This window comes from Argiope bruennichi, chromosome X1, assembly GCF_947563725.1.
Source record: "Argiope bruennichi chromosome X1, qqArgBrue1.1, whole genome shotgun sequence".
In the NCBI taxonomy this organism is placed as follows: Eukaryota; Metazoa; Arthropoda; class Arachnida; order Araneae; family Araneidae; genus Argiope; species Argiope bruennichi.
Genome location: NC_079162.1, coordinates 89,485,397 through 89,510,290, shown reverse-complemented (window position 1 = coordinate 89,510,290; position 24,894 = coordinate 89,485,397). Strand labels below are relative to the sequence as shown.

General features: G+C 29.9%; 1 protein-coding gene across 1 annotated transcript in view; it reads left to right on the top strand.

The window, feature by feature from the left end:
- Positions 1-24,894, top strand: part of LOC129958335 (lysosome membrane protein 2-like) — a 42,124-nt gene that overhangs the window by 9,551 nt on the left and 7,679 nt on the right. Inside the window, exons 2-6 of the mRNA XM_056070749.1 lie at positions 11,016-11,176; positions 14,683-14,827; positions 16,248-16,484; positions 17,733-17,824; positions 23,567-23,616. Coding sequence (XP_055926724.1) covers positions 11,016-11,176; positions 14,683-14,827; positions 16,248-16,484; positions 17,733-17,824; positions 23,567-23,616 — 685 coding nt within the window. The remainder of the gene's footprint in view (positions 1-11,015; positions 11,177-14,682; positions 14,828-16,247; positions 16,485-17,732; positions 17,825-23,566; positions 23,617-24,894) is intronic.

Sequence of the window (24,894 nt, the reverse complement as noted above, 5' to 3'; positions counted from 1 at the left end):
AAAAAAAACCCAAAAATATATATAATACGGAATGTTTAATTTTAAGAAGTTATTCACGCTTCATTATAATAAAAGTTCTTAAAAAGAAATGCACCTTAAGCATTTATACTGAAACTGAAGGCCAACCATAGAGAATTGAAATACGCAGCCCTGACATCAAGTAATAACATTAATGAAAAAAGATGCTTTTGCTAAGATAATTCTATGCTTCATCTTAATAAGTTGTGATTAAGATGATATTTAAATCTTAGTGTTTTACTCATTTAAGAATAGGAGAGATAATTATAAATATTTCTAGACACAGCAATCTTTTAAATGCTTCAAAATACAAGAAAAATGCAAAAAAAAAAAAAAAAATGAATACCAAAAAGATTTTTCACCTTGAATTTATTCATTAATTTTATTTCTTACATTCTTCTCATCACTTATTCAAGAAGAATAAATTAATTTTTAGAGAAAAAAATCTCTTAATCACGTTTTTCTTATTCTTTCGATGCGCCCTACGTACGCTTGCGTTGCACATCTTGAAGTAAATCAACATAATCATAATTTAAATATTTATATATATTTTTTTTCATATAACCTTGTGATTTCTTATGGCTATGTTAAATCATAAGAAACAGGATCTTCTATGGAAAAACCCCACTAGATTATTTTCTAGAAAATCAAATTCCTTATTAATATCAATTAGATATTCCAGAACTTAGATGTACATGCAAATGTCTTTTAAGATACTTTGAATAAACTGAAGCACAGAGTAACAAATTACTTGCTAATTCTTGGAAGAGAGTGTTTCTGGAAAGATAATTTAGAATGATTTTCCCAAAATTTGAAAAGGCATTTGGAATTGGTTGCTGGTTTAAAACTTAGTTGCTCGTAATAATTTAAAATTATTTTCTTAAAATTTCAAAAGGTATATGGAATTAGCTACTCTTTTAAAGCTTAGTTGCTCGTTATAATTTAAAATTATTTTCTCAAAATTTGAAAAGGTATATGGAATTAGCTACTCGTTTAACGCTTAGTTGCTCGTTATATTTTTAAATTATTTTCTCAAAATTTGAAAAGGTATATGGAATTAGCTACTCGTTTAAAGCTTAGTTGCTGGTTATAATTTAGAATTATTTCCCCAAAATTTGAAAAAGCATATGGAATTATTGCTCGTTTAAAGCAACTTATACATTTTCAAAGTTCTTAAATTTGCAGTTTTTTTAAGAATATATTAGGGAAGTTATGAAAAATTTTATTAATTAGCTGTTTAGTTTTATTTCTAAAAATTAAGAAAGATTTGAAGAAGACCTAAGTTTAAATAGAGAATATTATATGCATTTGCTTATTAACAAACACTTTAATTCTTCTACAAATTTTCTTTTTCTTTTTCAACATACATATGAATAAATTACATAATAAGATACACATGGAAAAAAAAATTTCTTCTGTAACCTGTCTAAGAAGGCTTTTTATGACATAAAGTTCTAAAATAAGTCAGCAATTGATGTATCTAACTTGACTAAAACGTAACTTTGGGAGTAATTTTTTGCAAAAAATGCGAGAGTATAAATATTTATTATCCGAAAATGTCGATATAAATACCTAAAAAAATTTGTAACATTTGAAAAAGATTTTAACTTATAAATAGATATTTAAAAGTTCAGTTAAAAAATCTATTTTCTCCAAAAACAAAACTTTTAACTCTCGTTATCTGAAATCCGAACCATATAAATGTTTAAAAATCTGTAATATTTGCAAAATATTTTAACTTAAAAGTCGATATTTAAAAGTTCAGTTAGAAAATATGTTTTTCCCCAAACCAAACTTTTAACTCTCGTTACCTGAAATGTTATTTCTGTTTTTGTAATCGTGTTACCTATTTTGTCACCAAACAGTAGGGTGTAAGTCGATTTTACACGATTACGTTTAAACAAATTTCTGTAATATATAAGCAAATCACATCTTCTGCTCCGAGGCGAGCAAAGACACTGAGTAAAATATGAATGGATTTATTTATTTATTTATTTTCTTGAAGATGTGCTTTTGTAATGTTTGGCATATTACTTTCAATGATTAAAAAAAATTATGACGTGTTCTCGGCTTGCAACAAGCACAAGAATGAAAGATAAAAGAAGTCTAAACTTTTCGTTTTTGAAGGTTTTACTTTTCAAAACGAGTTTGTGACTTGCAGGTCACTTTGGCCGTGACTAGACACATAGTGGGTCATATGGAATTTAAATTTCAAGTTTCCTAATCCGAACAATAAAACATCCTCCTTTGGTTAAAAGTAACGGAATCTGCAGAACTAGTTAATGACATCGTAGTTAATATGGGTAGTAGAAGGTTAAAATTTATAAAACGTGAGGCATTAATTTAGGTAGAAATTGCTTTAGGAAATGATCATTGAAATGGTAAAGGAAATTTAACCAACTCAAATACTTATAATAGTAATTTTCATTATATATTGCTAAAGAGTAGTATATTATACAGGCTAAAGGTAGACGGGGTTTTTTTTCATAATTATAGAGTTGGATACATAATATATAAAGTTTAAAAATCAAGGTTTAATTTAATGTTTTAGTATTACCGGAAATTTTACTTTTTTTTTACACTGAAAAAATGCAATGATAAAATTTACGAAGATATTAACCCCTTTTTAGGATAAAACATAGTGCATTAATGATTATTAAATAAAAATTGAAGACATTAAGTAATGTATCCATTTCGCAATCCAGGTTTAAGCAAATGTCTCTGATTTAAAAAAAAATGTTAAAAAAAGCAAGGAAATGTGAAAATTTCTTTAAAATGTTTCCAATTGAAATAAACGAAATGAAAATGTACATTTGGTTGATTTCAAATTGAGAATTTGTGGATACGACCAGTATTATGATGACATATTATTCCCATTAAAAATTGGTAAATAAATAGATCATTGTAATAAAATATTTTATATTTTATGGCAAAATTCTTCCAGTTTAGAAAAATAACTGTAAATAAAAGTTTATTTACTATTTCTAGCAAATGTTGTGCTCAATAAATAAAAAGCTTTCATTTGCATTGAGTGAGTTTGTGCATTTTTGGCATCTGTTTCTAAGACATTATTTTAATGTGTTACATTGGCATGCGCAAAACCATATACAAACTAATCAAAAATAAGCGATTCATTTTTTATTTCTATTCCCATATAAATAAAATGCAGAGTTAAATCAATTTAATAAAAAATCTTGTTATTTTATCTGAGCTTTAAAAAGAGAAAATATAATTTTGATAATAATAAGTTATTCCTTCAAGTCCTTAAGGTATTCCTTTAAGTGCTTTCCTCAATATATACAAAAAAAACCTTGCAAAAATTACAGAAGCATACATGTATATGTTGAATTAACGATAAATTCATTCTACTAATCAGTAATCATTCTACTAATCAGAATATCATCAGAAATATGAATCACAAATCGTTGCCAGAAATTACCATTACATAATGTTTCAACAAAAATACAAAAATAAATTACTAGAGGAAAAAGAATAGGCCATCGAAAGATGTTAACGTCCTTCATATTTTATTCGTCTTCTAATATGATGTTCAGATACATCGAACTCATTTTTGACATTTCCGCATTTAAGAATTTAATTTTTATAAATTAAACAATTCTATGGATCTTTTTAGAAAGAAAAAAAAAAAAAAAAAAAACAGGAATTCTTGTAGACAGTTGCATGAATTCGTTACATCACATTGTAGCATTACGGCATGCCGTTGCAAGACATGTGCAATTAAGTTTGTCATATGATGTCAAATGAAATGAGTTCATTTTATGATTCAGCACCATCATTTAGACTTTTCAGTAAATTTCACAAGTAAGATTTTAGAATTTGTGATATCTTTGCAGCTTCCTTTAATTAAGTATATACTGTCTCATTATAACATATAAGATTATTTGCATTTCAATAATGTGATCATTTTATTGCATATTTCGGTCATGATCATAGCTAAACGCAATGATATTTAAGGTAAAATGCTCCATCAATTAAATAAAATCTTTTGGTTTACTGAATTTGCTGAGAAGAAATGAGAAATACAAAATGTATGGTTATTTTCCCTTCTCCCCCTCTTTTCTTGCAAAAAAAAAAAAATGGTAACCATAAATTTTGTATTTCTTATTTCTTCTCAGAAAATTCAGTAAATTTATGGTTACCATTTTTTTTTTTTTTTTTTTTTTTTTTTTTGCAAGAAAAGAGGGGGAGAAGGGAAAATAACATTTTTGAAATCTCAATTCAAGAATCATTGAATTCTCTAATGATGTTCCAAAAATCAGACGCTGACTTTCAAACTTCTTAGTTATTAAAAACACGAATCTTTTTTTTATTTAATTGCGAAAAATTAGATTTGGTAAAAGTTGTGTTTTGAAAAACGGATATCGGCAAATATTTTGAAAAATCAGTGTTTTTATAAGCATCAAGAGATATCTTTTATTATTGAAAAGAAAAATAACTCTCCAAACCAAATAATTTTCATTTAAGGCAAAACTGGCCAATGTTTGTTACAATTATAATTTACTTAAATGCAATGATTTGTGCCATTCTTGAAGAAATCGATTTTTGATAATTCATTCAACAGATTGATCATTTGCACAACAGCTGTTAAAACTAATACCTTAAGGTCCCAAAAGTTTATTCAACAATTGTAAGAGAAATCGTTGATGTTAGAGGTCGTAGCAGCATTAAAGCTAAAATATAATTGTAAGCAAAATAGAGGAAAAGAAAAGGAAAACAATAAAGCGTTTTTAAAATTCCATTCTGAGAACCAGAACAATCGGTTTCGACATCTAAAAAAAGGGAAGTTTGAAGGGTCTGGGAGGTTCTAATAATTATGAATCTCATTTTCACGGACATTTCAAGCGGTTCATAAACCTGATCTTTGAAAATGACAGAACCTGAGGTTAAAGTTGATTAAGGGTGTATCAGTTTTTTAGTTGGTAACCACAGGAAGAATTTTCTCGACCATCGAGTTCCCCCCACTGACGTCAGAGAGCCTTTTCACCCTTCTAGAAATGCCATAACCTGTCACCTCAAACTTCTGGACTTGGTAATAATAGCTGCTTTGTGCTGTCCGAAGATGCAAATTTTCTTCGGTTCTACAGGTGCGCTGAACCCCGTTTAGGCCTGCGGTGTACATTTGACGCACACTCGGTTTTCTTGATTGTTACTTTCGGTTTTGAAATTTCCCTTCCAGCAACTTATCTGATCATAAAGATGAAGGAAAGTTTATTTTTTTCTAATAAGGTATCAGTGATTTTGAAGGTCATCGGATTGTCACATGGATTTCTCATGATTACTTTTCGCTCTCAGGCATTTGTGTACACATGATAAAACGATTTGTCTAATAAGGCTTATGCGTTCATTGTTGCTGAGAAATAGCTATGAGTATTTTAAGCAACGAAATACAACTGAAATTTTTTAAGAAAATTTTCATTTTTAAGGCGTTTTTTTTTTCTTTTTCTTTTTTTTTCATACAGTTTCTTTATATAAGTATTTGAAAAATTACTTGATATCTTTTTTTGTGTGGTGTTTTTTAAGTTGTAGTATAAACTTTAGCATTACAGATGGGTGGGTGAATCACAACTTAAGCTGTGTGACGAGTTTAGCTAGTATTATTATAGAATTGAACATGAAAAGTAATTCGTATCGTAGCAAAAGTAATTGCATTCTTAGTAAATCTGGTGTTTGAGGATTATATCACACAAATAAATTAGATAAAATTAAAATCTGTGACTAGTATTATTTTCTGACCTTCTATTTGGAATGCTTTAGAACCAGAGAAACCAACCCTGGAAGCTAGATAAAGCGCAGGAAAGTGAAATAAATTCTAAAAAAATTGATAAATAAAAAAATATAAAATAAAAATTAAACTAGAAGCATTAAAATTATGGACGATTTAAAAATTCAAGGCATAAAAAAGCAAGAAGAGTTAAAGAAACATAAAAAAATTATGTTTTAATGTTACTGTTATTATTTTTTCTTCTAGTTCGTTCTTTTACATGATTATATTAGAGTGACATTCGATTCTGTAGTAAAATATGAAATAGTTTTCTTCAAGGCTTTCTGAAAAACTAAAGCTAGTAATGTTTTCTTTAGTATCATAGCTGTTTTATCAAAAAATTCTATGCCCACTTGACCACTTCTATGTCCACTTGTCTAAAACCACTTGATATAATAGCTGGTATCAGTAGACGTATATTCCATTTTGTGACAATAAGTACCAATAACATATCACATTGAGAGTAGATGCAGTTGACTCATGTAAGTGCCTTCCATCAATAAAAGGTTTTTTTTTAAATTTGACATACGACATTTTGATATTACAGTGACGGCAATGAATCGATTACCGATATATAAAATGAGGGCACTTTTTGAATTTTGAACGCAGAGTTTGTTTTTCTCCACATACAACGGTTTGAGAAAAATGTCGATAAAGTATGCATTTTTTTTTTTTTTTTTCAAATTTGGCATGTGACGTTTTGATACAGTGAAGAAACTAATTGCCTATTTGTAAAACTTTGAATTTTTCGGGGCATTTTCTCAATCTTGGATAAGCAGTCAAAATTAAGACTTTTCTCTGCTAATACATGACCCCGGGTTATTTAAGTGCATATGAATACATTCTATATATTTCACTTTTAAAAAAAATTAAATTAGAATTCTAAAATATTGAAATCAGGTGAATAACAATGTTACAAGCCTATACTATAAATATTTCATTCATAAAATAATTGCCTTAGATATTTCTATTTTCTTGAGATATCTTTACAGATTTAAATAGGCGTGTATTTATTGTCCACCAATATACAAAAATGAAACGTCTATCCAACCGCAAAGTCTATTGTGATCATTCCGATTGTATTTCCATTCACCGATTTCAACTTAATGACTGAACTCTTCAACTTATTCGATTCTAAAGAACTAAATCATGGTGATGAAAAATAAAAATTGAAACTCGGAAGAAGTTCAGCGCCCATTCTAGTCAAAGGTTATGAAAAAAGAAACTTTCTTTGTTACGGTGAAAGATTAACGTTACTCGCTTCTTTGGATTTCTGTCACGTATTATCATCAGAGAAACTTTCCCTTACCGTAAAGAGCTGTCATGACTTACCCGATTCTAAGATAAATGAGCGCTGCTTTGCTTCTTCTAGAGTGTTAAATTTAACCGTAATGCTTCTAATAGAATTCATATTGATTTGTCTAATTCATCAGAGGCCTGATCTTGTGGTTAGTTTCTTTTTATATTGAATAAAGAACAGCTTTCTTGGGAAATAATGGATAAATTTAATGATTTATAGTTAGAAGATTCCACTATACTACTTCAGCTCTGCAAAATAAGGCTATTGTAAATTTTCCAATCTCATAAAATAGAAATTGTAATAAAAACTGATTGAAACTTCCATTTCATTCAAGAATTATAATCGGTCATGTTTTGTTTGCTGTTTAAATCGGGAATCATATCATGTTGTATTCATTCAAAAATTTCCTTCAGATAAAAGCTTGACGAGGTGTAATAGCTATTTTTTACACACAAGTTCCACAGTCTTGTTGACTCTTCTTGCGATAAAAAATTTACAACAATTTAAGACTTAAAAGAAAATGTGTTCATTACTTTTTAAAACATATTATATATAAATTTATAAAATCTACATTTTTTTCAATTCTTTAACATTAAATATTTTTAAATAAAGATAAAGTAACTAAAACGTTTTATTTTTTTGGATAGTTATTTAAATGTCCCTTGGATATAAACGGGTATCTTTTTTTCAAATCTATTTATTTGTGGGCATACAAAGAATGAAAAATTATTTACACATTTTGGGTTATGATGCTATATCTTAATTTATAAATACTTAAAAGTGGCAATTTGTTAAAATTCATAACCTAACTGTTTTTAAAAAACTCTTAAATTGGCTTTTAGAAGTTTAGTTATTATTAAAAAGCATTCCAAATTTCATTTTGTTCTTTTTAAAATTTCTTTTTTTTAATTCTTAGGATCTTAAATGAAATTTAGGATATCCGTGTATTGTAAATATACCAGATAAGAATTAGAAAAACACCCTCAGTATTTTCAAACTTCATTCGAGTCTTCGTTGAACAGGCATATTTTTAGAAAAAGAACACAAATTATGTCTTTACCTTGATAATTCTTTAAAATTCTGAACAGACATTCCCAAAACCAAGCTTCAAGTCTTGAACAACCTGTTGAAAAACGCTAGAGAAAGTTCCAACGTTTGGAAAGATTGTTATCAGAATGTGCTAATTTTACTAAATAAAATGAGACGACAAATTTACTTGTCAATTATTTCGATGAAAAAGTTCGAAGTTTAGCAGAAATTAATTGGAACTTCATACCAATGTCATTATTTAGATAAAACGATGTAATAGATGTAAATTGAATTTAAAACTTTAAAAATTACATTATTAAAGTTTTTTATGACTTTAATACGTGATCACTTATCAAAAATTAATCTAGATAAGTAATTCTATAATTTTCTAAGACTAGTGTCACTGTCCACTGTTTTTATTCGCTGTTTTATTTAAATCAAATCATGAAATCCCCCACCCCTCCAAAAAAAAAAAAAAAAAACCCTGGCAAAAAAAAACAAAAAAAAACAGTGGAGTTATGAAAGGTTTGGGTGACTCTCAGAAATTTGTAGAACTCTTTTTTTAAAACTGAATAGAAATAACTGTTACTAACTTTTAGATTATATCCGCTTTCAGATTTTACGCAATATAACACGCAGCGGTAATAAAAGGTTTTGAGAAAATAACTGTCAAAACATGGCTGGAGACAGTAATACCCCGTTTGAAATTTATATCTTTTTCCTACTCCCTACAATTTTAGATTTCGGAGATAAGTTTCATTAGATGGTATTATATCCGATCGCCAAAGGCTTAGGGGAAGCACTGCTATTTCGCCATACAAGATCCGATTCCATCCATGAAGCCGTGACCTTTATAGTTTTCGATTTCGCTCATCCTTTTTATTATTTTTTTAACGTTTTTTTTTTTTTCTTTTTTTTTAAGCCATCGAAAGTGATTAACTATGTGAAACTAAAGGTTTTCTTTAAATGTTTTGACTGTTGCTAAATGCTTCAGAAATTGTAGATTAAAATATTGAAAAATATAAATCCGGGGGAAATTTCTTTAAAATAAGCAATTATTAATGTGTGCATTTCCTTGGATTCGAATTACTATTAAAAATACTGAAACTATTTAGTGGTAAATCTATAATAAACTATTTAATGGTATTTAATGCAAAATGCGATTCCTTTCTTGAAGCCATGACCTGAATAACTTTCGGTTTCGCTGATCTATTTTTATTTGTTAGTTCATCGAAAGTGATTGAAGAAGAGAATATAAGAGCTTTCTTCGAATGTTTTGAATTCTGTTAATTTGTGGATTAAAATAATAACAAACATAAATACGATTGATAATTATATTAAAATTTACAACTATTCGTGTGTGCATTTCTTTCTATCAGAAATATTATTAACAATGCTGAAAATATTGAACGACTTTCATTGTTACCTTGGTGTCTTGTATAACAGTTTGTTTTTAGGGTATGGCTTTGCATAATATAATGCATAAAATACATGATTTGGAGGATTGATTAAGCATTAAGGGTAAAATTTTGTTTTTAATTTTATGAGAGACTGATCATTTGAATTATTTGGAAATTTTTTTAAAAAAATCTTCAATTACATGCAAAAAAAAAAAAAAAAACCCATGGCATGGGTGGTCTTTCTGAAACTTTCTCGCATATCCCTTAATAAATCTATTGGCATATTACTATACACATGTCATTTTAGTTACAAAAGAGCTTATAAATGTGCATAATAGTTAAAGAAAGAGCTTATAAATGCGCGATCTTTGACTTGATACTTACAATTGATCGTTGGGAATATCAGACCCAAATATCAGATAGATTAATATGTATTTCGTAACTTTTTTTTCAACCGATTAAAATTTAAATTTGGTACAGATTTACAATTGCAGTCACAAAATTATGTACCAAATTTCATAAATATCAGTCATTGATTTTTTGAGTTATTGTGATTACATTCCTGTGAAAGTACAGACCAATAGATGGTCAACCCTTGGCGAATTTGGTTTCAAATTGGATGCATATTTACATTTTAGATGTCAATTCTGTATACCAAATTTTATCCGTCTTGTTGCATTCGTTTTGCAATTATCGCGTTAAAGTATATTCAGACAGCCGAGGTGACTTCCTCTGAATAGATTTCGTTCAAAATTTGATAGAAATCTACAAATTTGGTATAAAGACCATATATCAAGTTACATGTTTTTGAGATTTCATGTTCACAGTCAGATACAATTCCAAAGATGTGTTTTTGGGACTCATTGAGATCTGAAATGTGGAGTTTCATCAAAATCTGGAATTCGAATTTTTGACGATTGCAATATTTTCTCTTCGTATACGAGAAAGTCAATGTGTCAGAAAGAAAAAAAAATGTGTGAGCTTAAACTTCTCAAAATTTATACGGTGGAAAGATGTAATGCCTAATATAGTATTCCGAAATTAAAACGTTTTTTTCTAATATAAAAAGTTAATTATTGTTGCAGAGAGAAACATGCTTAGTTTGAAAAAGGAAAAAGAAATGAAACATGGCTACATTTCTCGAAGATAGATATACTATTTAACCATATTGCTTACCTAGAAAAGGTATATCTTATTCAGGAAATCTACACTGGGAATTCGTTTTCTTTATAATATGAAGGTATTTCTAATTGCAATAATCGATTATTTCAAATATGAAAGTTATTCTTTTTGTTAAAAGGATAAATTATGCTAATTGGTCGCCATTTTATATTTTTGCAGGTAAGTCAACATTGCTTTCAATGTCATGTCAACACTGTTAAGCCTGAATATTTAAATCATGAATTTAAAAGATAAAATCCTATCATGTCATATAAAATCATATGAAAACCAAACACATGCTATAGAATATCATTTTGATTCCTAGGAATTAACTTTAACACCAGGAAATGAGTTCTTTGACATTTGGAAAGAGCTTCCCATACCTGTTTATCAGAAAATTTACATTTTCAATATCACAAATCCACATGAGTATTCTATGGAAGGCGCTAAACCAATCTTGAAAGAGCTTGGCCCTTATGTTTTCCGGTAAGTTGAAAACTTTATTCTTCTTCAGTAATCTTTAATTTTTTAATGAAGTAGATTTTGAAACAAATTGCATTAGGTTAGATAAATTAAAGCTGCAGTAAGCCTACATCTCCGACTCTTGGTTAGTCCAAAATTGATTTCAAATGCAAGAACCAAGGCCACTATAACAACATGTTTATTTCTTACGGCAATTGTAATAAAATTCCTGTTTCGCGAAACGTAATTTCTATTTCTAGTCAATAAAACAATAACAATAAAAAATAGCGAAATTTTATTTAAAAATTACAATTTTTTTTTTGTTTGAAAAATGAACAATCGCTAAGGTCATGAAATTTTCATTAAGCATTTTGCTATACATTGCTAGATTTGGTCGGCGGCAAAAATATGCGTTTTGGGCCACATGCGGCCACTGAGTTTGATACTCTTGATTTAAATTCTAAATTATTGGTAATTTACCAAATAATAAGTTTTAATAATAAGTTCTAATTAATAATATATCTAGATTAATATTAAGTCTGGATCGAAGGGCTACACCGGAATAAAGGTCAGTGCAAAATTTTTTTTGAGAAACTTAAAAATTTAATTAATTCTTAAGAAACTTGTAGAGTAAGTACTTGAGAAGATTAACCTTTTTCAATTCTTAATAGATTTTGTCAAATGACATACAGATCCATAGTAAAATAAGGATTTTATTTTAACAAAATTAAGGACATTAAAAATTCAATGGAAGGTGAAAGTTCAGCCGATGAAATCCAATTCTAGCAATAAGAGAACAAGAATTTCAAATTCGTTTTCCATATTTTTAGTTGGTCTTCGACATAATTAAATTAAGAATAAATAATTAATTATGATCATAATTGAATTAAAAGAATTATTTAATTATGATAGTCTGTATTAATTGATTGGAAACATTAAAGTGACACTCAATAAAATACAATTTCTTCTCCCCTTTTTTCCTCTTTCGTTTGAAAATTTTCTCAATTTTGGCAAAAAAAAAGGGGGGGGAGAAAATTGTGCTTTTCCTTTTGAACCAAGACGAGTTTTTGATTTTCCTTTCTTTATTGAAACTGTATTTGCTGATTTCCTTTAATTGGTGTTTAATAAATGTGGGAAAACTATTTCTGTAAATGAGTTAATTCGTTCTTTCCATCGAGCAAGAATATAATCCAAAATATTTTAATTTTTGTTTTCAAAGGAAATATGACATGTAAAAAGGTTATAACAAATGATCACCATTATCATTTGTCTATGATGCAGTTCTGACTTCTGCAGCATGTATTCTATTCTTAAAGCATAAGCATAAAGAGAGATGTCTACATAAAAAAAAAAAAAATATGATGATGATGATCGAAGTTTTAATAATCATCAAGTTTTCCATTATTTCGGCTATTTTTTGTAAGGAAAATTTTAACCAAAGTCTGTATTTAGTGTTGTGATTTAATAATGAGGAAATAAGTAAGGAATTGCATTCAATATAAATATGAAGATGATTTTATATGTTGATATCAAAAAGCGCAAATATGGTAAAAGACAAAGACTCCGTTTGAAGTTTCGTCAAAGGGGAATAAATTTCTTTAAGGAATTATTGTATTTACAGTATATATTTTCTAAGATAACTCACTTTCTAAGTTTGAGAAAATGATAAAAAAAATTATTTTTAAAATCTTTTAATTTCTAAGAAACCTCTAATTTTCTAAATTGAGTTTTTTTTATAAAATGATATAACATACTCGAATTCAAATTTGCGATAATCTCCGAAGATGTTATCATGATGTACTTTAGACTGGATTTCCATTTATTATAGATGTAGAAACGCATCGAAACCAAATAAATGTAAGAAGACATAAAAAAATGCATTCTTAATTAATACCATCCAAACCTTTCACAAGACAAAAGAAGAGGTGAATGGACAACTAGAAAAAACCATGGCGTAATATTTTCTAATAGTTAATTTCGAAAGATTAGTAATTATGAAGATTCGTTTTATTATTAGCATTCACAAAGACTGACATTCATTAAAATTTTGTGAATCATATCATTAGAACTTATCAAGAAATCTTTTTTTGTTTTCTTAAGTTCAAATGGTATTGTGATTAGCAAGTTTTTACTGAGTATCGTTTGCAACACGGATGAATATGATACGCGATCAACAGATCTAAATTTGCATAATTTGTTTAAAATTGACTTTAAACCGCTTTTCGAAGCTTTGCTTTCTAAAAATTCCTGTTATTTAATGAACTCACTTCATTATTAAAAAACTGTCTTTTGAGATATTCTTCTGACAGGCAGTAGAGTCATAAAGATTTGTCTTATTGATAATCGGAGATTGATATTCATTATAGACTCATGAGTCATATTCTGTATTTATCAAATAATTTGAATGATTACTTTGGTTCCAAAGATATACAAGCTAAAAAATCGAAGTGCAATATCGCTTAAATTATGAACTCCTATTGTGTTACGCCTTCACTTTTAAAGAATGTTATACCTGATATCAAAGTGATATTAATAGTCCATCATACAATACAAATGAAACAATATCAAATCAATTTACTTATACATCAAGTGCTCCGATCATGAAGCAGGTAGTAATTGATGTGCTGTATCTTCATTTTTTAAATAATATCATAACCGATATCCAACTGCTGTTAAAATTCCATCCTGTTGTACAAATGAAACCATCATTGAAGTACTACTTCATGACGCATGCAGTATTTGATGTGCTTTGTCTTCATTTTTTAAATAATATTATAACTGATATCCAATTGCTGTATATAGTATATCACAGGGGTGTTTGTGGGACCCCAAAAAATCCCCTGAAACTTTTACGGACTTACTACCGACATTTTGGAGTTTCGAGAAGGGGGGGGGGAGAAATGAAAAATTACGATTATGAAGTATTGAATGACCTAATTATAAAAGTTCAATTAATTACTTTTTTTGCAAAATAAATAACCATTAATTTTGCAAAATTAAGACCTTTGAACCCAGGTCACGTGATCGCACATCTGGTCGAACGAAGTCTCTCCCTTTTTTTTCTGCCGCGCCTACTTGCCGAAAAGAATCCAGAAGAGAATGTCCGAGAACCGGGGGAATGAGTCATAACTCGCAATAAGGAAAGAACAAAAAAGAAGTTTTTTCCCCCTTTTCACGCATTATCACTGCCTTTGGAGAAAGAAAGGAAAAGTTTTCACCACACACACTGACCTTGCGTTTTCTGCTTTCAAAGCAAACAAAATTACCCAGATCAAAATAAATAATTCATTATTATTCCTACTTCCTTTTGAACGACGATCCCCGGAATTTCCGGGTATCGAAGTTCAAAATCCCCGGAATTCCGGGGTTTCCCCGGAGCACAAACACCTCTGATATCATGAGACACAAATACCGTAGTGCTAACAAAGTTCTTGTATGCTTCAAGTGCTGAATGCTTTCTTGGTGTACATAGTACATGATGCAATAGTTGTAGACAAAAAGCAAATGAATTATTTTGATTTTTTTTCTAGTGGCCGATGGATGAAAGAAGATATGGAGTGGGATGAGAGCGATGGTACGGTAACATACAAAGATATCAAAGAATATACTTTCGTACCTGAAATGTCTTCAGGAGATCAAGAGGAGATGATATATACTCTAAATGGACCACTGTTGGTATGTACAATATTATTTGTCGTGCTTGTATCATAAAATAAGAGATTCCCTCATTACGGTTATGAATAAGGCATAGGAATATTATTCAAATGTTCTGTCTTATCTTAATTATGAACCAACACATATTTAAATCTTTTAACCTGCAATATCATGTCTGACACATGTACCGAGTTACTGATTTTTTAAAAAATTTAAATCTGCAATCAAGCAATTTCGAACGCAAAAATCTCTTTCTAAATGTTTAAATTTTCAAATGCCATTTATATTATTATTAGGGAATAACAACAAGTATTCGAAATAGGATGTGACATCTAAATAGGAAGCTATATAAATTTGTAGGTCAAGTGATTAAGCTCATTATGTCATGCACTCATTATATCTTCGCAAACTGTCAGTAAGTCGATAAATTATTATAGCGTGAGGAATACTTGGTTCAAAATTTTCAATTCGTAGAAATTTTATGATGGATGATTAAAACCTTGAAAAGAGTTTTACATTTTGCTATTTTAGAAAATGTTAGCTGTCTAGATTATAAAGATACGATCCAGAATCTTTTTAATATCATGTAGTTTAAAAACTAATTACCGTCACCGAGTCCCAGCTAATACATAACAGCTAGATAGACAAAATTATAAAAAATGTGTTCGATCTGAAGTAACTTATTGTTTGAGATCTATTTTAGGAAGATCTACTCTCTCATAAATAAAACATTGGATGGTGTAGGTTGCCTTGAGATTGACCTTACCCTTCTAACGAAGGATTCAGTGCTTCTGAAAAAGAGCAAGTGGACATCAGGTGGTACGAAAACTGTCTAGATTCCCTCAGTAGATTTTGATCATTAAAGCACTTGCTGAACATTAATAATTTTCTGGAATGTTCTAGACTTTGTGCAATGATCAGCGTGTTAAGGTCCTTCATTGTAGATAGCTGAAAAAGATAATCTTGGCATATACTTATTTATCCATAGGCCGTCAGAGAATTTCGAAACCAGAGAATCGTAGGTCTGATATGTAATTCCCACAAAATTCTATCACGAATATTGGACTGGTATACACTGGCCTTGTCATATGAGCCAAACGTCCTCATACTGGTGTGATATTGGAGACTGGAGCGTGGGATGCCGATTTGGTGACCTCTTGATCATATGACAAGGATTCATTGCCTTCGTCCCTGTTAAAGTATGTGTAGGATTTAAAAGTTACGGTAATACAAAAAATCGAACAGTCCAATGAACACTCTTATCCATAATACGAAATATGACTATTATAATAAAAAGTAAAAGATTACCTGTGTCAATACATTATAAATTTATTGAAGATACAGAAATTGACTAAATGCAAGGATGGTGAATAGTTTACAAACAAATCTAAAAAAATCAAGTGCAATCATTAATGTGTTTTTGTGTTGATTTTCTTTTTAGGCTGTCATCAATTACGTCGAAGATTATGCACCGTTCTACTTCCGTTCTTTCGTCGCTGAAATAATGAATGGCATATTCGAAAGCTATAATGAAACTCTGCTAATTCATCGAACGGTCCGAGAACTGGTTTATGAAGGCTATTACGAGCCGATGGTTGCTGACCTTATAAAAGTCGTCGAGGGTACCCTTGATATTCCTCTGAAGCTTGTCAATAACACATTCGGCATTTTACACGAGGTAACATTTTTCTCTGAATAATTATACATAGATTTATTTTTCCCCCTAAATGTAGGATCATTAAGTTACAATTCATAAGTGAAGGACGTTTGAAACATGAACTCGTTCGAGGAGACCAGCGGCTAACGATAGCCAGACAAACACATTTTTCTGTTGTTCTTTTTCTTTTCTACCTAAATAATTTTCAGAAAAAGGCATTGGCCAGTGAGAGTGATATTTAAATGTGTGTCGGAAATCTAAGACATTGAACTCGATATCTTATTAAGGAAACGTTTCTTCTTTGCGCAACGGGACGGTTTATCTATCCGCTGGCTTGCGGTTTATTGGAAAAAAAGTTTTATACACGATAAAAAATTAGTCGCCTATTTTAAATAGATAAGCTTCGAGTGTTAAATTTATAAAAACATCTTTTATTTGTTGGTTTATATTCAGAAATGATTAACCTAAATCGGAATGTTTTGTTATCATTCGTATCTAACACGAGCTACATTGACACAAAGCCTAAGGGGCCAGAAATAAGGACGAAGGTTATGCAAATGCAAAGCTAAAATTTAATTAATTGTATATATGTTTATAGATGGGTCAAAAGGCCGAAAACGAAACACATTTTGAGAACGAATAAACCGTCATATGGTTGCTACTGTAACATATAATTATAGGATATATGCAGACTGTGTCACGTGCTCAATATCTTTTTTTCCTAATGTTCCGGACACTTCAATTGTCCTCTATGGAACTAGTCTTATTGATGATGGTTGTAATGAGAGTCTGTTTATATGTGCATTAATGTTAAATGAAAAGGATTTTAAAAACATACTTTTATTAAAGAAAGAAGGTCCCTTTCGTACTTTATTAATAATTAGTGTCGCATAAAAAAATGTTTATTGGGGGTATATTTGGGTCTCTTCACTAATATTTACGATGACACATGTAAGTGGTATTAATTATTACAATACTTTAAGTATTTAATTGGCATAGAGTGAAAGCATTAATGTGTACAAAAATTATAAAGTAATTTGAACCACAAATGCTTAATGAAATTGCTTAGCGATGAGCCTTATCTGTTTCACGCTTCCAGAAATTCCTTTTGGGCAATTAATTTAATTAAAGTATATAAATTATAAATACTACAGATGAGGCATATTGTGCGCAACACTATATGGAAAGAGCCTAATATTTATCAGTTATTGAAATTATAAAGGCAATATGTCAATTATTTTTAAAAAAAATTGCTTTATTTTATTCTAGAGGAAACACCTTGGTGATGGTGTATTCAAAATCAAATCCGGAGCTAATGGGATCGAGGATTATGCTGCTATTCAGGCATGGAATAATAAAAGGTAGATATTCTTTTCCATTTTTTTCTGAATACGATCTTTAAATTACAAAATAAACTTTGATTTTAATAATAAAAATTGCATCTTAATTTCATTTTTTAATAATATCAAGTGCATTTAGAAATAAATGAAGAAATGAACTAAAATGAGGAAAGAAAAACTGTATAAACAGAGAGAAATTTCAGTAGTACCGATATATTGTTTACTAACATTAGAGTGACTTTCTTATTGTGGTATGCTACATAAACGGATTTCACTTTCCCCGGGAATTTTTATTTCTAGAGGGAAATATCTCCTCCCCCTGCTTAGAATCAATTCATTTTAGACATACAGGCTCAAAAACAATCATTACAAAAATGAATCATGAAAACGATTGGTCGAAGAAAAAAAAAGAAGAAAGGATAATATATTTGTGAAACCATGAATGTGTTCCTTTTGAATAATTTCAGAAATGCAGTCAATGAATGGATCTTGCGATAATAAACCACAAACCTTCAGTATGTTAGTTAAATGTGTGACCTATACGATGCCTTCGGCAAACCACATTCATATGCTATTAAAACTTGAACAATTAGGTATCAAAGCCTTGAATTCTTTGTAGGAATCCATACAACTGAACAGAATGGATTGAAACTGAATTCAAATTTTAAAAAAAATAACAAGCTTAAAGCCATTCTATTTCTATTTCCAGATTTGTTATTGTATTGCTTCAGCAGGTAACAAAGTACATTTAAGTACTTCTTGTAGTATCATAGATGGTAGCAAATGTCTTTTGTTTTTCTTCTGATCTAAGTACTTGCGATTACAGATATTCCGTTACATTAAAAGATGGCCAAAGTTTCGCCTACAGGGCTAGAGGATCATGGGATCAGTAAAAGATCCATATTATATGAAAGAAATAGCAAATGGACAATAAGTCTCATTGGATGATAATATGCTTTCATGTAAGGGAGATGTGAAATTCAGAGAGTTGCGTATGATGTCATTCTCTTAATCTAGTAAAAGTTCGTAATTCTGAAATCTGAGAATTCTGACCTGAATTCTGATTTTTTTTTTTTTTTTTTTTTTGAACGAAACTTGGAATCAAGATTTTTTTGTGATACTAGAATACTTTTTTAAGTACAAAATAAATGCAATCAACAGAAACTGGCATGTTAACGATTCGTAGGCTGGCGTATGTATTAGTAGAATCTAGAGTTTTTAAAGAGGCTTGAAAGGATTTTTTAAAAAAGGAATTGATTTTCCTCTTTTTATTCCAAAAGTATTATTATTGGGTTTTACTTACAGCCCATATTTTTATTTTTTTTAAGCAAATGAGCTAACGATACGTGCATGATGTACTTGAACTTAGGGTTAAGACTTGTAGCTTCAAAGACAGACAGATTTCTGTTTTGTTACATGTTAAATAGCTTCCCTATTAGTATTTCTACGATACATGTAAGATATTAAAACCTTTTTTAATTATGATTCAATTCAAAACATAGTTCAGAATCAGAGCTCTCGAAGATCTTAAAATAATAGCCCCTAATATCTTCCTAGTCGTACTTACGCCATCTAGCGTATACTCTAGCTATAGTCAATGGCGTAAATAGGCTTCGAATTGATAATCGGTGTTATTTTCAAGTGATTCTCTTGATTTCTCTTAAACGCTCAAAGAATGATCTTGAGTTTCTTATGTGATTTTCATGCTTTCTTCGTTTGCATTAGCAATAGCAGTAATTTAAGAATAAAACTTATTAATATAAATAAATAAGAATTAATGAACAATGAAAGCTGGTGAAATATAGCGGTCTATAAAAATTTAATAACTTTTCCCCAAAAGCTGTCGATTTTCTAATTATATATGGTGTACCAAATAAAAATTAAGTTTTTGTGATTGGATGAGATAAAAACAATATAAATTTCAATTTAACAATCAGAACAACTCTTTCACTTCAAGAAAAAATGCCCCAGAAATTATTTTCTAAAAGACATAAACATTCTATCTCATTTCGATACTTCTTTCAATGTCCCATTTTTTTCTTTCCAAATCAACAATTATAGGTCACGTTTCTCGTCAAAACAAAACTTGTTAAACACATGTCTAACGAATCTCTCTCACGCCTTGAAAACTTGGAAAGGATTGTTAGCATTTACCTTGACAATCCTTGATAAATAAGTATTGGCGCTGAACTGCGAAAACCGCAAGGCCTCGCGAAGCCCACTATGCAAATTGCTCTTGATAGGAAATAGTATCAATATTCATTCTTGACCACAAATCTGTTGATGCCTCCGAGCGTTGGGATCTCCAAATTTTGTAATGACCTGTGACATTCCTGTCGACAAGAACTAAACGATTACCATAATTATTCTTTCAAAGAGAAAGAAATCATTAATGATTTAAAGCAGAAATGTTCTCGAAGGAAGATTCTTTATATTTCAAATGAAGATTATTTTAAACTGAGATGCAACTGATTTTGTTAATTATGTTTTATGGATATTTTTAAGAAAATTGTTTTGCCATTTATTATAAATGAAACATTTTCAAAAAATTAGATTTGTTATTCCGCTTTAAAATTATGTCAAATTTTGCAATCTATTAAAAATTATCATTACAATTTTGTAATGTATTTTACATTACAATATAAATTTTGTAATATATTTATAAATATTAAAATAAAGGAAATTTGTAAATGCTCTTCTTACTATCTTCCTAATACTCTATTCGCTTTTCTAATAATTTGCTGGAATTTAAGGGATCGGCTGATCAAACCATTAATTCCTTCGCACACAATGATACAATAAATTACAGATTTTTTTTATGTTTTAATCGGTAATTACGAATAAGAAGTAATTAATTCAAAAGATAACAATATCTTGGACACGCCTAAATTCCCTAAGTGTCCTTCTTATATGGACTGAAATAACAACAAATGTCCTAAATAAGATATGTTATCTAATTAGATTAAATTAACCCAAATTGCTTAGATCAAAGGGTTACTACATACTTCATTGCACATATACAGTTAGTTCTTAGGATTAAAAGAACATGGGAATCATTGATTGATTGATTTGTAAGATTAATGCTTTATATTAGAGTCAATATTACTTTACCAGATCCTCATAAATTTCAGATATATGGACGATAGGAAACTGCAGAATCGCGGGTTCGAATCTGATCCTTGTAAAAATCCGCCCCTACGCAGGCCGGTTGGACGTTAAAGAGTCGCTGCCAATTATCATCCACCCGATATAATGGGGATATGGAGAATGAATGTATGTGGCCCAGAAGTCATCTGACCTCTGTTCAAAATTACGAGGTCTGTCACAAAACCGTTTTCGTATACATTCAAAACGGGACTTTAATAGGAGGCAATATGCTTCTTTCCAAACTTTCATTTGACTCACACATATAATTCGGATAATATTAACGAAAACCGAAATCTTTTCCAATATTTTTTGTTATCGAAGCAATTCGATTCGTAGGCGCTTTTTAAAAAAATAAATATTGAATGTTGTATGACAATTTATGACTCAAAACTGAAAATGTTTTAGAATTTTTACTAGTTTACAAGTTTCTATTAAAAGATAAGAAATTCAGAAACATGATTTGATAGTTAAATTTTTGAATGCTGTTGCATTCAAATTCTTTCTCTATTAGCCAATTTCGTGATGATGAAATCCATCCAAATGAATGATGAAATCCATCTTTAATTTGCTTTTGTCGTTTCAAGAAACTAATCAAACAGTTGAAGTGAACTTATATTTGAATCAATCAAATATAAGAATTTTCAAGAATTCGTTAAAAAATCATTTTATGGCAATTATTACTTAAAAACCCATCGAAGAAACAGCAGACCAATTAGAGCTAATATGGAGACAATGAGGTTAACACTGTGGGTCACAATACATCACGTTGATCATCTTTCAGTTGAAACCCTTATCTTGACCTTTAGTTTTCCCTTGCCCTTCAATGGAGATATTGGCCTCTCTAGACGAAAACTAGATAAGTAAAAAAAAGATAAATAAAACTCTCTATAAGGTGGGTAGCAACAGATTTTGGAATTGGGATGGAAGCTGCATTTTCGAAGCTTCGATGATTACCTCGACCCTGGGAGCTTCTTCTTCGTTTAATTATAAATTGTAATCAGCAAAAAAATGGGGGTCATGCAGGGATTTCGACCATGAGATTGTTGAAAGGAACGCGCTGAACAGAATTCGTAAGTGGGGCCATGAAATGATGTTCTGCTCTGGATTGTGATCTGATTCGTTGGACGAGTCTTTTTTTTTTCCTTCTTTTTTTCAACGTGTCTCTCTCGAGTTTTATTTCGAAAATAAATAAATAAATGGAAAAAAATATTTACTTACTGACGATTCTTAACTTGTGACCGTGCCCTCTCTGGGAGGTCAGTTTTAACAAAACTGGGGGGACCAGGGTAGTAGAATATCGCTAGGGGATATAGATGCCCACCTGCTGGTCTTAGGGGTCACCACAGAGACTGAATAGTAGCTCATTTATTTTATTTTACAAAGCGAAGCATGACAAGGGGTGAAAAAATGCTATGCTCCTGATGCCATCAATCCTTACTCTGCCTCTGCGGGAGAAGGGAGGAGCGGAAAGAAAAGAATAGCGAACATCAAAATAAGAAAAGATACCTTTGATTACCAGAAAAATTATATGTCGTTTTGAAAACTATGCGCATACAAGATAACAACAAAGGACGTTTTTGACATCAAATACTTGAAATTTTTCATAATTCATTGAAAGGGAGGCAACTTTCAACCATAACTACAACATGTCTTTGGAGTGATTAAAACTTAAATGGTATGCTGGTATGCAATGGAGGCAAACTTCAACAACAACTATAACATGTATTTGGAATGATTAAATGGTATGCTGGCATGTAACGGAGACAACCTTCAACAACAATTATAACATGTATTTGGAGTGATTAAAACTCAAATGGTATGCTGGCATGTAACGGAGGCTCCCTTCAACAATAACTACAACATGTCTTTGGAGTGATTAAAACTTAAATGTTATGCTTCCATGTAATGGAGACAACCTTCAACAACAACATGTCTTTGGAGGATTTGTCTTCTACAACATGTCTTTGGAGTGATTAAAACTTAAATGGCATGCTGGCATGTAATATAATTGTTGTGCTGCTAGTCGTTGCATTAGAGAAATGATCTTTGAAACACGATTTTTTTTTGGGGGGGGGGAAGTATAAACCCTAAAATAAAGAAAAAAATTATGTGGATTCCAATTATAATATTCTGCAAAAAAAAAAAAAAAAAAAAAAAAATGATAGACACATTTGCCAGAAAATAGTTTCAGTCAGTATATCAACAGAATATACTGACTTGTATATTTAATAAAAAGTCAACTGAGAATTTGCTGTATTAAATACATTGTGTGAAAAATTCTAGACGTGGCATGCGGATAGTATTTTCATTAGATTTATGTACTAATTTAAAAATAATGAAACATTGTTTCAATTTTCTTTGCATTCCTTCGATAGTTTTAAAATAAAGTTGTCCAAATTGTAGAGTTAGATGTGTTACAGAAGTTCACGCGTAATTACGTTTGTCATGTGATTAAAATATCACATGAACTTATTCCATTTTTTCATTTCATTCTGTCTCTTTAAGAGCGAATATAGTTTTTAAATAATTTGTGAGTAATAAAAATGTTAATGCTTAATGAATTCCCATTTATGGCTTACAGTTCTGTGTTTTGAAATGTTATTTTTATCTTTTTAGTGTCGTCGATTGGTGGGATGGCGAAGAATGCAATAAAATTCAAGGAACGGGTATGTAATAGTACATTTATTTCTCAGTAAATAGTGTTAAAATAGAGTATTAGCAAGAAAATCAATATTTTCATTGAAAAAGAATACAAAGAGAAATTATTGTAATCAGCAAAAAATTTCAAATCGAATTTTTGACGAATCTCTACGCCTCAGACCTTTCTGAATCCGAAAAACACATTTTTGGAATTATGTTTGTCTGTCCATGGTGAGCATGCGAACTGGAAAATGCTGTGAGATAGGTTAACACGAAGTCAAAACGAAGAAATCTAGATAGATAAAATTTGGTACACTGATTTAAAATTTAAAGTATAGATATGTATCAAATTTGGAATGAAATACGTCAACAGGTTAATCGTTTGTCGATCTGTATTTTTGCGAGAATATAATGTAATAATTCAAAAATATAACAAGTAAATGAAATTTGGTTCACGGTTTTAGCATCTGAAGTGTGGATTTTTTTTAAATCAAATTTTCAGCTACATCTGTCAAACGGTTGGCCGCCCGTCCGTCTGTACTTTCAAAATAATGCAAACGCGATACATAAAACTCGCAAAGACTTGAATATACGAAAATTTGCATGTCATCATGTGGCTACAATTATAGTTCTGAGTCCATTTTAACTTCAATCGGCAGAGAAAAGGCGTATAAAATGCATATTCGGTTTTCTGGTACTTGTGTATTAACAGCGCTCCAGCGATTAATGACCAAAGATCGCACATTAATAGGCTCTTTCGTAACTATTGTTCACCAATGGTATGTCGAGATTAATAAACATTTTTCAGAGGGTATGGGAGAAAATTTCGAGGACAGCTCTTACTGGTTTTTGTAGAAAAAGTAAACCAGCAAACATGTAAATGCAGAAATATGTTGTTTATTTAGACATAATTTCATGTGTTGGCTCTCTATTGTAAATTTTTAAAAAATGCCCACAAAATTTTCTTATTAATTTTCCGTTTTCGGTAATTTTTCTGATTATCCAAGAAATTCGCTTATCCTCGATTGTTATAATTTGGAGCTTATGCACGGAGGATAATCTGGAGATTACTATATTAAGCTCACTCAAAAATTTGTATTGTATATACAAAGATTAAAAATAAGATTAACAGATAATAATCATAAACATATTCGTTAAGTAAAGCCACTAACATCTTGAAATTGAGGCTTTCAAAAAATGTGATGTACTTTCAAACCTTAAAATGCGACTTATTCTTGATGATGAATTTTATTTTTACCAACGGGCAACGATAATTTTTATTTGATATCTAAAAGCACTAAATA